Source organism: Diorhabda sublineata, chromosome 6 (assembly GCF_026230105.1).
Source record: "Diorhabda sublineata isolate icDioSubl1.1 chromosome 6, icDioSubl1.1, whole genome shotgun sequence".
NCBI lineage: Eukaryota > Metazoa > Arthropoda > Insecta > Coleoptera > Chrysomelidae > Diorhabda > Diorhabda sublineata.
The window spans coordinates 34,387,868-34,405,206 of NC_079479.1; the positions used below are offsets into that span (position 1 = coordinate 34,387,868).

The 17,339-nt window shown below is 34.5% G+C and overlaps 2 protein-coding genes across 2 annotated transcripts; both read left to right on the forward strand.

Moving 5' to 3' along the window:
• The first annotated feature begins 225 nt into the window (after nt 1-225).
• On the forward strand, nt 226-10,780 carry LOC130445881 (odorant receptor 4-like). The gene is made up of 7 exons (XM_056781768.1): nt 226-648; nt 4,213-4,438; nt 5,837-6,050; nt 7,145-7,244; nt 7,342-7,446; nt 8,847-9,002; nt 10,583-10,780. The coding sequence occupies exons 1-7, from the start codon at nt 226-228 to the stop codon at nt 10,649-10,651; spliced, it is 1,293 nt and encodes a 430-aa protein (XP_056637746.1). The 3' UTR covers nt 10,652-10,780.
• Nucleotides 10,781-12,111: 1,331 nt separating this feature from the next.
• Nucleotides 12,112-17,046, forward strand: LOC130445882 (odorant receptor 42a-like). Its single transcript, XM_056781770.1, has 7 exons — nt 12,112-12,528; nt 13,512-13,737; nt 14,053-14,266; nt 15,870-15,969; nt 16,025-16,129; nt 16,777-16,932; nt 16,987-17,046. Exons 1-7 carry the CDS (start codon nt 12,112-12,114, stop codon nt 17,044-17,046), a joined length of 1,278 nt encoding a protein of 425 aa, XP_056637748.1.
• The last annotated feature ends 293 nt before the right edge of the window (nt 17,047-17,339 follow it).

A 17,339-nucleotide genomic window follows, 5' to 3' on the forward strand; every position in this document is an offset into this window, starting at 1 on the left:
TAGTCTGAAATATTTGATATCCTGATCAAACTTGATTTATTTAAATCCAGCTTGACATTTGGCCCTGTTTCCCACACCACAAACTTCGAAAAAACTATTTAATGATATAGTAACCACATCCATCACTTTCAGCGATATTTAAATTTCAGTATAAAGGCATACTAGATATGGGCATGAAGTGAGTCGAGATTTTACCGCAAAAAATTAAGGGTGATAAATATAATAATGGAGAAATTTGAAATGGAAAAATTATACGGATATCCCGATAACTTTTTCCAAACAAACACTATGTGTCTGAAAATAATAGGAATGTGGATACCATCGAAAGACTACAGTATCGTTTTTAGACTTTTCTACGCATTATACGTTATGTTTTTATACGGCGAAGGACTGCTGTTCCTCTTCTACGAATTATTATTTTTCGGCGAAACCGACCAGATTAGTAATTTCATCACATTCATCGGAATGGTTTTCACCCACATGGTTGGTATCTTGAAATTTTCAATTTTAATTTTGGGCCGGCATAAAATTAAGAAGATGATGAACATTTTGCAAGACGATAAATATTTGTACGAACCAATTGGTGGTATTTCCCCAGGGAAAATGCTTTCTGACGGCAAGGCGACGAGTTCCAAAATATCCAAGCTGGTAAGTTGATTTTCGGGGAAAAAATTGTATAATGAACGGACATGAAACATCGCTCATATCGGCCTCACCTGGAACTACCAACTACCAAACGCCCAGAACGCAACCAGCACCTAGAATTAAATATTTTAACCTCGCTAGGCATTCTGTCAGGCTTACCTATGTGTTTTAACCTGGCAAATATGACTAGTGTACACTCTTAGATGACATGGTTTGCATTTTCTTCCGTCTAGAACCACCAGCAACATTCTGATGCCTAGTCTTGAACATTTTAACGTCACTAGTCAATCTGTGAAGCTTGCCTATGTGTTTTAACATGGTATATATGACTAGTGTACACTCTTAGATGACATGGTTTGCATTTTCTTCCGTCTAGAACCACCAGCAACATTCTGATGCCTAGTCTTGAACATTTTAACGTCACTAGTCAATCTGTGAAGGTTGCCTATGTGTTTTAACCTGGTATATATGACTAGTGTACACTCTTAGATGACATGGTTTGCATTTTCTTCCGTCTAGAACCACCAGCAACATTCTGATGACTAGACTTGAACATTTTAACGTCACTAGTCAATCTGTGAAGCATGCCTATGTGTTTTAACCTGGTTTATATGACTACTATACACTCTTAGATGACATAGCTTGCATTTTCTTCCGTCTAGAACCACCAGCAACATTCTGATGACTAGACTTGAACATTTTAACGTCACTAGTCAATCTGTGAAGCTTGCCTATGTGTTTTAACCTGGCAAATATGACTAGTGTACACTCTTAGATGACATGGTTTGCATTTTCTTCCGTCTAGAACCACCAGCAACATTCTGATGCCTACTCTTGAACATTTTAACGTCACTAGTCAATCTGTGAAGCTTGCCTATGTGTTTTAACATGGTATATATGACTAGTGTACACTCTTAGATGACATGGTTTGCATTTTCTTCCGTCTAGAACCACCAGCAACATTCTGATGCCTAGTCTTGAACATTTTAACGTCACTAGTCAATCTGTGAAGGTTGCCTATGTGTTTTAACCTGGTATATATGACTAGTGTACACTCTTAGATGACATGGTTTGCATTTTCTTCCGTCTAGAACCACCAGCAACATTCTGATGACTAGACTTGAACATTTTAACGTCACTAGTCAATCTGTGAAGCTTGCCTATGTGTTTTAACCTGGTATATATGACTACTGTACACTCTTAGATGACATGGTTTGCATTTTCTTCCGTCTAGAACCACCAGCAACATTCTGATGCCTAGTCTTGAACATTTTAACGTCACTAGTCAATCTGTGAAGGTTGCCTATGTGTTTTAACCTGGTATATATGACTACTGTACACTCTTAGATGACATGGTTTGCATTTTCTTCCGTCTAGAACCACCAGCAACATTCTGATGCCTAGTCTTGAACATTTTAACGTCACTAGTCGATCTGTGAAGCTTGCCTATGTGTTTTAACCTGGTATATATGACTACTGTACACTCTTAGATGACATGGTTTGCATTTTCTTCCGTCTAGAACCACCAGCAACATTCTGATGCCTAGTCTTGAACATTTTAACGTCACTAGTCGATCTGTGAAGCTTGCCTATGTGTTTTAACCTGGTTTATATGACTACTATACATTCTTAGATGACATAGCTTGCATTTTCTTCCGTCTAGAACCACCAGCAACATTCTGATGCCTAGTCTTGAACATTTTAACGTCACTAGTCGATCTGTGAAGCTTGCCTATGTGTTTTAACCTGGTTTATATGACTACTATACACTCTTAGATGACATGGTTTGCATTTTCTTCCGTCTAGAACCACCAGCAACATTCTGATGCCTAGTCTTGAACATTTTAACGTCACTAGTCGATCTGTGAAGCTTGCCTATGTGTTTTAACCTGGTATATATGACTAGTGTACACTCTTAGATGACATAGCTTGCATTTTCTTCCGTCTAGAACCACCAGCAACATTCTGATGCCTAGTCTTGAACATTTTAACGTCACTAGTCGATCTGTGAAGCTTGCCTATGTGTTTTAACCTGGTTTATATGACTACTATACACTCTTAGATGACATGGTTTGCATTTTCTTCCGTCTAGAACCACCAGCAACATTCTGATGCCTAGTCTTGAACATTTTAACGTCACTAGTCGATCTGTGAAGCTTGCCTATGTGTTTTAACCTGGTTTATATGACTACTGTACACTCTTAGATGACATGGTTTGCATTTTCTTCCGTCTAGAACCACCAGCAACATTCTGATGCCTAGTCTTGAACATTTTAACGTCACTAGTCGATCTGTGAAGCTTGCCTATGTGTTTTAACCTGGTTTATATGACTACTATACACTCTTAGATGACATAGCTTGCATTTTCTTCCGTCTAGAACCACCAGCAACATTCTGATGCCTAGTCTTGAACATTTTAACGTCACTAGTCGATCTGTGAAGCTTGCCTATGTGTTTTAACCTGGTTTATATGACTACTATACACTCTTAGATGACATGGTTTGCATTTTCTCCCGTCTAGAACCACCAGCAACATTCTGATGCCTAGTCTTGAACATTTTAACGTCACTAGTCGATCTGTGAAGCTTGCCTATGTGTTTTAACCTGGTTTATATGACTACTATACATTCTTAGATGACATAGCTTGCATTTTCTTCCGTCTAGAACCACCAGCAACATTCTGATGCCTAGTCTTGAACATTTTAACGTCACTAGTCGATCTGTGAAGCTTGCCTATGTGTTTTAACCTGGTTTATATGACTACTGTACACTCTTAGATGACATGGTTTGCATTTTCTTCCGTCTAGAACCACCAGCAACATTCTGATGCCTAGTCTTGAACATTTTAACGTCACTAGTCGATCTGTGAAGCTTGCCTATGTGTTTTAACCTGGTTTATATGACTACTATACACTCTTAGATGACATGGTTTGCATTTTCTTCCGTCTAGAACCACCAGCAACATTCTTATGCCTAGTCTTGAACATTTTAACGTCACTAGTCGATCTGTGAAGCTTGCCTATGTGTGTTAACCTGGTATATATGACTACTGTACACTCTTAGATGACATGGTCTGCATTTTCTTTCGTGTAGAGCCACCAGCATGATCAAAAAACTTGAGTTATTTGATATATGGCTCTATAGACGCATCCTGAAGTTACCTTGGACTGACATAATCACCAACGACGAAGTACTAAGACGCAAAAGAAAGCTGTTGACGATTCTTAAGATAAAAAAACATCTTACACTGCTACAGAACATGATGCAGGGAAACTTTCAATGAAAAAACGGCATGAGAAGAAGAAGAAAAACCACCAGCAGCATTCCGGTGCCTATAACTATTCGTCTTTGTTAACCTAGTCACCAGCAGTTTGTTTGAAAAGAGCAGTTGATCGGTAAGATGAAAACTCTGTGCTTGTCTAATACCAGGTGATTCCATTGATCTCCGTTGAGACTATCTTGTGAGTAGACCACTCAGGAATTACTGTTTTAGTGCTCGGGAAGAAGCTGGAACTTTCAGAGTTTGTATTTAATCCGATTTATTTTTAATACTTTTTGTTTTTATAGGTTTTTATCATGTACACTTTCGTCGGTGTAACTGCCCACATTTCTTCGAACATAACTCTCAATAAAGAAATACCAGGACAATATTTTGATATTTATAATAAATCTTGTATAGATTATATGCCTTACTATTTCAAATTTCCGTTTGATGTCAGTAAAAAATGGAAATGCGAAGTAGCCCTCACTTTCATGGACATTGGTTTAATCTTTGCAGCTTTTATAATAGCATGTGAGTCTCTCAACTTTCAGTTTATCAATAAATTAATCGAAAGAGTCCATACAATGAGATCATGAAATAGAAAACGAATCAACTTTTCATGGATTAGGGGTAATAGCAGCTCAAGCAAATGGACGACGACACGGATTTACGCAGTACCAACCAAATAAATAATCTGTTGTATTGCTGTTACCAAAATTGAACGTCAAATTCATAAATTATCAGAAACACAACTATTATTATACAGTGGAACGTGATTAAGTGGGACCTGGATAAGTGAGAAACCTCCGTAACTGGAATCTTATACCAAGATCCTAGGACGAAGCAAACCTCTAGATCTTGGATTCGTTTAGTTGAAACATGTCAAAACGAAGGCTAAAATCTTTATCAAAACGTGAAGAAAAGACAAGATTAGGTATTCATAATTTGTGTAGCATCAATAGTTCGTTGGAAGAATTTTGAAAAGAAGTTACAGTTTTCAAAGCAATTTGTGAAGAAAGTAAAGCCACTGGATTGAAGAGCTTCCAGAAGAAGTGGATTTATTGTACAAGTCCTGTCGTGGTGAAAACTTCTGGACGCTAACATCTGGGAATCCAAGATGATTCAAAGGTTCAAAACTATCCTAATGAATTAAATAATGAAAAAACATGACATCAACTAGTTTTTCCGATTAGTCGAAGAAGTTTAAACCAAGTAATGAAAGCCCAAATGCGAAAAACTTTGTTATTTGTTGACAAGAAAGTTTGCTAGGAAAATTACTACAGCAAACTGCTTTAAAACATGTGGATTTAGAAGAGAACGACAATAATTTGGAAATTGATCCTGAAGATTGGAACCTAGCCATCAGAACGACAATAATCAACAACCAGCATTCAAAGATTTTACAAATGTCAACGACGATTTGATACTTTACTGGAAGTGATGTTGTTAATGCTTTCTCGACTTCTTTATTTGAAAATAAAGATGACGATGAATAATAATCGCAGCTCTATAACTCTATAGAGCTCTCTTTACCTCTATAACTGAAGTAACCTGGATATCTAAGACACTCGGTAAGTGGAATACCTCAAACCATCCTTTGGTGTCTAACTTAACCAGATACTGTGTATCCTGGATCCTGAATGAAAGTTATACAACAACACCAAGAAAAATCTATTGAAGATACTGAACAAAAATTTCGCTCAATCTTTCGTAGTTTGATTTAGCAGAAATTCGCTCGCTCGCAAACTTAATTGATGATTTTAATTGGATTCTGATTACCTAAGTTGTGATTTTGATTACAACCAGCGATATCATGGAAAATATTTGATTGAAAATTATATTAATAAAGAAATTCATGACCTCAATGTACGCGAATTATGAACCTTAAGTAAATCAACGGAAATACGAAATAAAATATATTAATTCCAGGTTACGATGGGGTATTTGTTGCGTTATTGAATTGTTTAAGATGTCAATTGTTAATAGAATGTCACGTTTTTCGAACAATAAGACAAAGAAGTTTGAAAAGCCTCGGCCTTCCGGAAACGTACACTATATTCCGCGATACTGCTAATCCAGCTCTAGAAAATGAAATGTATAAACAACTGTCACATAGTACCGAACATTTAATAGTGCTTTTGAGGTTAGTAAATAAAAAAATCACGAAACGACACCGTTTTTACTATTAGTTTACGAATATATTTGCGGATTCTATAATTGCCATTCTGTCGTCAATTTTTTCTTATACTGATATGTCCAACAAAACATAAGAAGGTCAAGCGTGTAAATTTCGGCAACACAAATTTAGTTCCGTCACTTAACAATCGTGGCGCGTAATAAAAATCTGTCATTACTGTTAATTGTTGATAGGGATAGGGATAGTGTTTATCTTTCGAAGAAATGGAAATGAAAGTTATTGAATTTCAAAAAAATGGAAGGGAAAGTGTCTGCATTTCAAAAAGATGGAGAAAAGTGTCTGAATTTCGAAAAAATGGGAGGGAAAGTGTCTGCATTTCAAAAAGATGGAGAAAAGTGTACTGAATTTCAAAAATATGGAAGGGAAAGTGTCTGCATTTCAAAAAGATGGTGAAAAGTGTCTGAATTTCAAAAAAATGGAAGGGAAAGTGTCTGCATTTCAAAAAGATGGAGAAAAGTGTCTGAATTTCGAAAAAATGGGAGGGAAAGTGTCTGCATTTTAAAAAGATGGAGAAAAGTGTACTGAATTTCAAAAATATGGAAGGGAAAGTGTCTGCATTTTAAAAAGATGTCCGACTTCCTGAGAAATGAGAATAAAACTTACTGATTTCTAAAAATATGGGAGGGTAAGTCTCTGAAAGAAAAGTGTCTGAATTTCGAAGTAATGGGAGGAAAAGTGTCTGAATTCCAAAAAGTTGCAGAAAAAGTTTTCAACTTCCAAAGAAATCGCAATAGAAGTGTCTGAATTTCGAAAAAATTCAAGGAAAAATGTCTTAATCTAAAAAAATGGAAAGACAAGTATCTAAATTTCAAGAAGTAGGAGAAAAACTGTTTAGACTTTCGGTAAAATGGAAGGAAAAGTGTCCAAATATCGAAGAAATAGAAAGAGAACTAATTGAATTTCGAAAACTGGAAAGAAAACTATCCCGATTTTCCAGATTTCCCACCTTTTTCGTATTTATTTACATGCACGTTCTGTTACGCCATCCCGTACATAAAATTATATTACAATAAATATTAAAGTTCCAAATTATGTTCCAGGGTAGGAGAAGAAATTGAGGCCATGTTTACTTTCGTCACTTTAAGTCAAACATTAGCCTCACTATTAATATTCGCATCCTGCTTATATATGGCATCTAGTGTAAGTTAAATTCTTCATAAACATGTGTTCCAGCAATAAAACTTCATAAAACTCATTTTGGACGCAAATAAAACATTCAACAGATATATCTTTCCAGTTACCCATGAATTCTCCAGAGTTTTTTGCTCAAATGGAATATTTCTCTTGCGTGTTATTACAACTTATGCTGTTCTGTTATTTTGGTAACGAAATAACATTAGCGGTGAGTAAACGGCTTATTAAGTTTATTAAAAACGCACATTAACATTTGTCAACAAATTTTGCACGCAGAACTCAAGTTATACATATAAACGGGAAGGTAAGAAGGGGTGGTACCCAGCGAAATTCACTTGAGGGTTGTGGTCCGAATAATCCACCGGAAAGCAGCTCATGCTTACCCATAGCAATTAAAGTACCATTGAGTCCTATATAGTCTGCTTTCTCTGTGTCTAAAGGGAATGAGCCTTGTGCTTAGATTAGAAACGGACTTACGGCTTAAGATCTAGAGGCAACGCTTAAAAAAGAAGCTGATAAAGAGTGGATGATTGGTTTCCTGAAGAGATACCGAGAACTTTCAATTACAAAGCCTGAAAATACTTCTACGTGTTCCCAGGCTACTTAATCAGTACAAAATTGAACCAACCAGTAAATGAACTCACTTGAACCTGCTGAAAACCCTGTTTGTTAGGAACCAGAGGTATCACAACCTTCTAAACTGCCCACGCGCGTTAAAAACGACAGTAACTTTGTTTTGACTTTTCCAAAACAATTTTTCCTATTTCCGCTTACTAAAAAATCCTGTAGTGCTGCTAAAAAACGTGGAAAACAGCAAGGAAGAAAATGCTACAAAAGTTCAAAATGAACAATCAAAGAAGAATAACCGATCAGCGAAAACAGCAAAACGACGAAAAGTCTCGTCATCTGAAGATGAAAGTGAAAAAATGGAAGAAACGCAGTGTATATGATGTGAGGAAGTTTCCGTTTCCATTGAATGGTGGATATCATGCTCATTATGTGGAAGATGAGGTCATAATAGCTGCGCAAGAATAGATGATGATGATGATGACGAAGCCATTTATGTCTGCAAGTTCTGCCAGGTCAAATAATCATCTTTTTTCTCTTAAATGTGTTGTTAATTAAAAAATGAATCATAATTTTTTATATAATTGCTTTTTAAAGTTTATGTACTCCATCTTATCACCCTTACCCCCTTCGGAAACCTAATCGAATTGAGTTCGTTCTAGATGAAACACCAATCAAATAATTTAATATTTGCCGCCCCTTGAAAATCGCCGCCCTAGGTTTCAACCTATTCAGCCCGCCAGTAAATCCAGCTACTATGCGTGGTTTTTACATGTTTAAATCAGCTGTTTAGAAAGTAAAAACGATTATTAACCCAACATGGGATTTGAAAAAGTGTGTGAAAAGCTTGAGTAGACCAAACAATCGAAATCAGAACCGTAAGTGGAAATATCCTGCAATCCAGGAGGTGATTGTTTGTACTATTCAACTTATTTTATCTGTTAACTCTCAAGTATGTGTTTGAGGTGAAGTAAATAAATACGTTTGATAAATATATAGTAAAACTTTTATAACAACTAGTATTAAATTAATGTTTTGCAGAGTCAAGAAATACGAAATGCATTATTCGATTGCGATTGGTTTGGTAGTAGCGTAAGATTTAGAAAAACCATGATTATTACTATGGTTCGTACCCAGCGACCTCTATATTTAACCATAGGAAAGTTCTCTCCTCTTACGTTGAGTACTATTGTTGCTGTAAGTAGCGGTTCCTACATATTCGTCTAGATTTTATCAAACAATTTTATAAATAAATATTTTAAGTAAACAATTCGAATAGCACTCGTATAATATCATACCCTGATTATTTTCATCATCAAAAATGTCAAACCTCACATCAGTGTTGCCATATCTCAAAACTCAAGTAGCAACACTCGTACAAACTAGATTGTGTAGTTTTCTCATAACATTTACTAAATACTATCATTTTTCTTCAATGAATAATACATTTTTTTTAGTATTTTACAACTTTCATTGAAAACTAAACATGTTTCGTTATTTTTCTTAATAAAGAATATTTTAATGTAATGTTTGTTGCCTAAAACAATTTTATCAATGTACTCGTAAAGAACTGTTTATAAGTGGGAATATTTTCGAAAAAATTTAAAACAGTTCTACAAATAACAAGAAATTATCTTTTGTGACACACGATTCTTCTTCAGAAACATATTTGTCAATATTTATTTGCTGATGTACCATTCAGAATTGACCGTTCTGCGTTGCTGTCACCATCTTATAAACGTCTTTTGAAGCCCCGCTATTGAATTTTTTCGGCATTTCTTTACACAAATCGTGATTTAATTCCATTTTTTGAACAAGATAAATATTTCAAGTAAACAATTCGAATAGCACTCGTATAACATCATACCCTGATTATATTCATCATTAAAAATGTCAAACTTCATGATGGCATATTCACATCACTGTTGCCATATCTCAAAACTCGAGTAGCAACACTCGTACAAATTAGATTGTGTAGTTTTCTCATAACATTTACTATTTAAATCAATACTACTATTTTTCTTCAATAATACATCTTTTTTAGTATTCTACAACTTTCATTGAAAACTAAACATGCTTCGTTATTTTTCTTATTAAAGAATATTTTGATGTAATGTTTGTTGCCTAAGTAGTGGATTGAGATATGATGCATGTAGTGAAATAGGAATATTAACAAATGGTATCAATTTGAGGAGATCGCGGGAAGTTATTGCTTTCTCAAGTGATTAATCTATATCTATAAGTTAATATTTTTTATTAAAAATTAAAATTTATAATAAAACCATAAATGAAAACAGTTAGTGTGTCCTAAAATACCTGTATTAGGAAGTCTTGACAGGAGTAGTCGTTCATGCGATTGGTTGGTCTCAAACTAAGAAATTAATGGCGTCTCCAATAAGAAAAACCCGCGAAACAGTAGGCTGTTCAAATAATCGAACAATGTTATTGACTATTGAGACATATTATATTTAAATTATACGAGTTTTATGAACGAAATAACATTTATAGATATAAATAATGTAATTACAGAAAGATACGAGTCAAATGAAAATACAACACAAGCAAATACAAGTGTGGTCTGTTTGATGTGAGAACACATGATAGGAGAGATTGATGCCGCGCGCAAGCGCGGGCGTTGTCAATTTCTTGCGAAAGACACCGAATTCTTTCTCTTCCATATGGGAGTTATAGCTCGTGTCGAGATTTTCCTAAACAAGGATTACTTACAAAAAAGAGTATTATAATCTGGGTATGACTTCTGCTAAAATATTTTTTAGGTTTGCCGAGGATCATTTTCATACTTCGCTTTATTTAAAAGCGTTCAAAATAACACTACTGACATCTAAATATAGGAATGGAATAAATCGATTAAAACATTTGATAATGTTATATCAAGTTACGTATTTGAACTACACCAATTCACTTTAATGTAGAAATCAAATGTAGATTTGTAGTTTAATATAAATGTATCAATTGAAGCTTCTTTAATTTTATTTAGAACCAAAGGTTTGCTATTCTATTCGTTGGTGTTACTATTCCTATAAACAAAAATTCTGTCAAAAGTTGTCCACTCGTTGAAAATGTAAATATAATTTTTTTTTGATCAACTGGAACTATGAGAGAAAACGGAACTCAAAAATGTCCTCATTTTAATAAATTTAGACTTGGTACTATTTCCATTAAAATCGAGAAAGAATACAGAGTGTATAAAATCGTTCCAATAGTCCGATCAAATTAGACCAAAAAATAAGATATAAAGACATAAATTTCCATCAAGCTGAAAATCAGTAAAATTGTTTAAAATATAATCAAACATAGAATTTGAATGTTTTCCACCATGTCCGTGTATGTAAAAAAAATTCATTCAAGGTCAAAGTCAAAAAAATGAGTTTTTCGCGATTATCAACAAAACGGTGAGTTTTATCATAATAATACTTCATACAAAAATTGTAGATCATAAAATTATCTACAAAAAACGTTTTAATACTTTTTTTCGTACGAGCCACCGTTTCTGAGATATAACGATTCAAAAAGTTGTTAAAGTTATAATATTTCAGATTCACTGAAACCTTTGATGAACTTTTGACGGTTTCAACAGAAATTTCTTACAAATACTTAAATCAAGTCTCGGCTCATTTCAATGTTGTAAGAAAAGTTTACTGCTGAAAATATATTAGTGAAACTATTAGATACAACTTTTTGAATCATTATATCTCAGAAATAGTGGCTTGTAGGAAAAAAAGTATTAGAACATTTTTTGTAGATAATTTTATGATCTACAATTTTTGTCTAAGGTATTTTTATGATAAAACTCACCGTTTTGCTGATAATCGCGAAAAACTGATTTTTTTGACCTTTGACCTTGAATAAAATTTTTTTCAATACACGGAAATGATGGAAAACATTCAAATTCTATGTTTGATTATATTTTAAACAATTTTACTAATTTTCAGCTTGATGGGAATTTATGTAGTTTCGAATGTCTAAATTGACCGGATTATAGATTAGAATTGCTGTTTTTCAATGTATTTCTAGTAATTTTTAATGTCGTGTCTTAATAATAAGCCGCAATTTATACATTCCGCAGTGAAAATTACATAGTGCTATTTCTTTATTACAATATTTTCAATTCCTTGATCCTATGATCAAATTTAATTTATTTAAATACAGCTTGACTGTCTTCGCAGTTTCCCACACCTTTACTTTAGCTATATCATTAAACTTTCGAACATGGAATACGTATATAAGCAGATATCAATTGAACTTTTGAATATTTGTTGTATTCTACGAGAAAAAAAAAATCGAAATGGAAAAATCCAACTTGTACGGCTACCCAGACAATTTTTTTTACCCGAATTCCGTCAGTTCGAAATTGGTAGGAATGTGGATACCATCCAAAGATTACAGTCTGACCTTCCGTTTTTTTTATATGATGTACGTCATAATTATTTACGGAGAAGGCTCCATATTCTTACTTTGTGAATTGTTGATTTTCAATGAAACTAAAAAGAAAGTGAGTAATTTTATTACTTACATAGAAATGCTTTTCACCCATATGGTTGGCGGTATAAAATTTTTCGTTTTGATTTTGGGGCGAAACAGGATTCGTAATTTGATGAATTCTCTACAGGACGTACATTATTTTTACGAACCGATAAATGGGGTTTCCCCTGGTAAAATATTATCCGATGGTAAGAATATTAATTCTAAAATTTCTAAATTGGTAAGTACTAGAGGAGTTGGGACTAAATAATTTATTCTAATCGGGGGAAATGGCCCTACTAACTAAACTAACTTAATTGAATAGGTATCCGGGGGTGATGGTCATAGTGGTTTGGTTAATATTTCGAAAGTTATGTAGGTGGACTTTTGGGCCATATAAATCACTGAGCCTGGAGACAGCTCATCTTCTATTTTAGGTTTTTCCCATTGTACTTTTCATCCATTGCCGCGATTGATTCTCTTTTTTCTATGGAGGTTGAGATAGCTACAGCTTCGGAACCTTTTTCAGTCAAAACATGCCTGGTCGATGATTTAATTGAAACCCGGACTCGTTGTCACTGAGAGTCCTCTGGAGCATTTCAAAATAGGAGCTTACTTCTAGCATATGACACGTCTTCGGATTTCCTCAATGAAATATTCTCGTAGCCCGCATTCTCTGATGAATAAATCTGTGTTTAATTCCTAATTGGTCAGCTTGAATGCAACAGTTCTTAAATAATTGATATTCAAAGGAAATTTCATGTCTTTCATATGCTTGCTCAGTATTTTTTCGTCTTCTGCACCAAAGCACCAGTCAACCCGCCATTTTGTATTTCTTCCATGGCATGTTTCCAAACTTCTTCACTTCAGGCACCTCATCAGCAGATGTCTTACAACATTAAATTTTATGGTTATCTATCCCGATTGTAGGAGTGAGATGTAAATACTAAGTAATCAAAGAAATTTCTCGAATTTTTGTGGGTTATTTCGAGGTTAGAACACCGCACTTAACAAAGAAAGCACGTAAACAGACAAAACATTTTAGTGGCCAGTTAATATGTTAACAATTCAACTTAAATCGAACGTTCCTTCATTATTTTTACAAAAAAAATAAACCGAAAGTTGTATCATCGACCTATTAATACCAGAACTTTTTTTCTTTCCCGTACGGCCATCTCCCTGGGAATTACCCTTAGACTAAATTGTAATTTTTGTTTATTTTAGACATTCGTTATGTATATTTGTGTTGGTGTATCAGCACACATTTCCTCAGATCTCATTCTCAATAACGAACTCAAAGGACAGTCATTCGAAAATTCGAATAAAACGTGTGCCGATTATTTACCTTACTTTTTCAAAATTCCATTTTCTGTCAATATGAAGTGGCAATGTGAACTGGCTCTAGCTCTAATGGATATGGGTTTAATATGGGCTGCTGCTATTATAGCTTGTAAGTGTCCACTACGATTATTTTTTTGAATTATGGTGCAAAAAAAATAATCAATTTTGATTAATGGAAAAGATTTCCATACGAATCTTACATTTTTTCCCATGCCTTCATTGGTAATTCTACAAAGGAATGGAAGGGATTTAATGACTATAAAACCATGGTGGAAGAGGACAAAAATAATGTACGGAGCAAGACGAGAATGAATTATTTAGATAAAACTAACAGAACGAAATTATTGGAAATCTTAGAGGAAATGAAAATACCTCCAGATCCATCTAATGAACAAAGGATAAATCGAAAATTTCCTAATTTCAGGTTACGATGGTATATTCGTTGCACTATTAAATTGTTTGAGGTGTCAACTTTCTATAGTTTGTCATGTTTTTCGATCTATAAGACAGAGAAGTTTGAAGAGCCTCGGCCTTCCGGAAACGTACTCACTTTTAACTGATACCGAAAATCCTGAATTGGAAAAGGAAATATATAAACAGCTATCACATACCACGGAACATTTGAAAATACTCTTGAGGTTAGTATGCTAACTTTCAATTTGATTTCCCATACACTTGTTGTAAACCTCGGTTGAAATAGCCTTCAGGGCTTAAGAGAATTACTTTTTATGGCTTCAATCAACTCCTGGCGCGTTCCCTGAAGCGAATTTTTGGAATTTGAAATGACGAAAAAGATAATGGTGGTTGATCGATGACTCTAGTTGCATATATGGCCAAAAAATCCTCTTGAGTCAACGCTAACTTTCAATTTGATTTCCCATACACTTGTTGTAAGCCTCGGTTGAAATAGCCTTCAGGACTTTAAATGAATTACCTTTTATGGCTTCAATCAACTCCTGGTGCGTTCTCTGGAACGTCTTTTCGATATTTGAAATGAGGAAAAGGATTGTGGCGGTTGATCGATGACTCTAGTTTAATAGATGGCCAAAAAATCCTCTTGAGCCAACGCTAACTATCAATTTGATTTCCCATACACTTGTTGTAAACCTCGGTTGAAATAGCCTTCAGGGCTTAAGAGAATTACTTTTTATGGCTTCAATCAACTCCTGGCGCGTTCTCTGGAGCGTCTTTTCGAAATTTGAAATGAGGAAAAGGATTGTGGCGGTTGATCGATGACTCTAGTTTCATATATGGCCAAAAAATCCTCTTGAGCCAACGCTAACTTTCAATTTGATTTCCCATACACTTGTTGTAAGCCTCGGTTGAAATAGCCTTCAGGACTTTAAATGAATTACCTTTTATGGCTTCAATCAACTCCTGGCGCGTTCTCTGGAGCGTCTTTTCGATATTTGAAATGAGGAAAAGGATTGTGGCGGTTGATCGATGACTCTAGTTTCATATATGGCCAAAAAATCCTCTTGAGCCAACGCTAACTTTCAATTTGATTTCCCATACACTTGTTGTAAGCCTCGGTTGAAATAGCCTTCAGGACTTTAAATGAATTACCTTTTATGGCTTCAATCAACTCCTGGCGCGTTCTCTGGAGCGTCTTTTCGATATTTGAAATGAGGAAAAGGATTGTGGCGGTTGATCGATGACTCTAGTTTCATATATGGCCAAAAAATCCTCTTGAGCCAACGCTAACTTTCAATTTGATTTCCCATACACTTGTTGTAAGCCTCGGTTGAAATAGCCTTCAGGACTTTAAATGAATTACCTTTTATGGCTTCAATCAACTCCTGGCGCGTTCTCTGGAGCGTCTTTTCGAAATTTGAAATGAGGAAAAGTATTGTGGTGGTTGATCTATAACTCTAGTTTAATAGATGATCAAAAAATCCTCTTGAGCCAACGCTAACTTTCAATTTGATTTCCCATACACTTGTTGTAAGCCTCGGTTGAAATAGCCTTCAGAACTTCAAATGAATTACTTTTTATGGCTTCAATCAACTCCTGGCGCGTTCTCTGGAGCGTCTTTTCGAAATTTGAAATGAGGTAAAGGATTGTGATGATTGAATGATGACTCTAGTTTCTTATATACCCAAAAATCAGTCAAAATCTTGCTGGAATGTGACGCTACACCAATTTATTTGCACGTATGAACTCATTTTGAGATTCTATTATAATCAATATTGAAGATATGGTAATATGCTTGATCTGCAGCTTGGATTTTCCACATTTCAGGGCAGGAGAAGAAATTGAAACACTGTTTACTTTCGTCACTTTGAGTCAGACATTAGCGTCCTTATTAATTTTTGCATCTTGCCTATACATGGCTTCAAGCGTGAGTAAAAAATACTTAGAGCTATAATATAGATTTAACCAATTGTTCTTTCAAGGTACCAATGGATTCACCAGAATTTTTCTCTCAGATGGAATATTTCTCTTGCGTGTTATTACAACTTATGCTATTTTGTTATTTTGGGAACGAAATAACATCAGCGGTAGGTGAATCATAAATTTCCATTTGTAACCAAGTTTTTTTTTAATTACGTTATACATTTGCTTAGATCTCAAACTAATTTATGGTTAAATCATATAATTAGGATTGCAGTAAGTCAAGACAATAAGAAAACATAGAATGGAAAAATATTTATTAAAAGTAACGTCGTCCAAAAGGTCTCTGGCATTCCTACAACCCGGCCCTTATATTTTCGAGACTTCTTCTACACATATCCTAGGGTATGTTACCCATTTCTGGAGGAATTTTCCTTTAATTGTTCTTGGACATACTCGAAGCTTATCGATTACATCCTCAGTCATTTATTCATCAAAAAAATTAGATTCAACCTGTATAAGGGATGTTTCACTATAAATATTATCGACTTACGGCTTCCAGGAACACTTTATTTAATAAAAACAAATAGAAGGGATGCTCAATTCCTATTGATTCTTCCTCTGAATCATTTTCTAGTTCAAGTTATCTGGTAAACTTTCAATATATTCGAAAAGATAGTTTAGTCGGGTAGATCTGGGTTAGACTGGAATAGTTCATCCATTTTCTAAAATTTATAGATTTGTTTTGTGTACTTCATCTTTTCTCTTTGGACTGCCCCTAAAGTTCTATACAAATCATCTTATTGGTTTCTAGAGCGAAGAAATACGAAGCGCCTTATTTGAATGTGATTGGATGAGCGGTAGCACGAGATTCAAAAAATCAATCGTTTTAACAATGATACGCATGCAACGCCCTCTATATTTGACTATAGGAAAATTTTCTCCACTCACATTGAGCACCATCGTCGCTGTAAGTGATGGGGACATTTTTTTGTTACAATTTTTAAAATGTCCCATTTTTCAGGTCTGCAGAGGCTCGTTTTCATACTTTGCACTATTCAAAAGCGTCCAGGGAACGACATAATGAAATTCAATATTAAACTTTTTTGGCTCACTGTGTAGTTGCTTATTATAATAGTGAAATAGTTATTTATTGTTTTAATTCACTTTTTAGATAACAGGAAGTTTATTTTAAGAAAGAAATATGCAATTAAGTTGATTATTCGTTTAAAAAAAAGCTAGAAACCATCCAGGGAACAACATGATGAAATTCAACATTAAATTTTTTTGGCTCACTATGTACTTGCTTATTATAATAGTGAAATAGTTATTTATTGTTTTCATTTTTCATCTAACATAAAGTTTATTTTGAGAAAA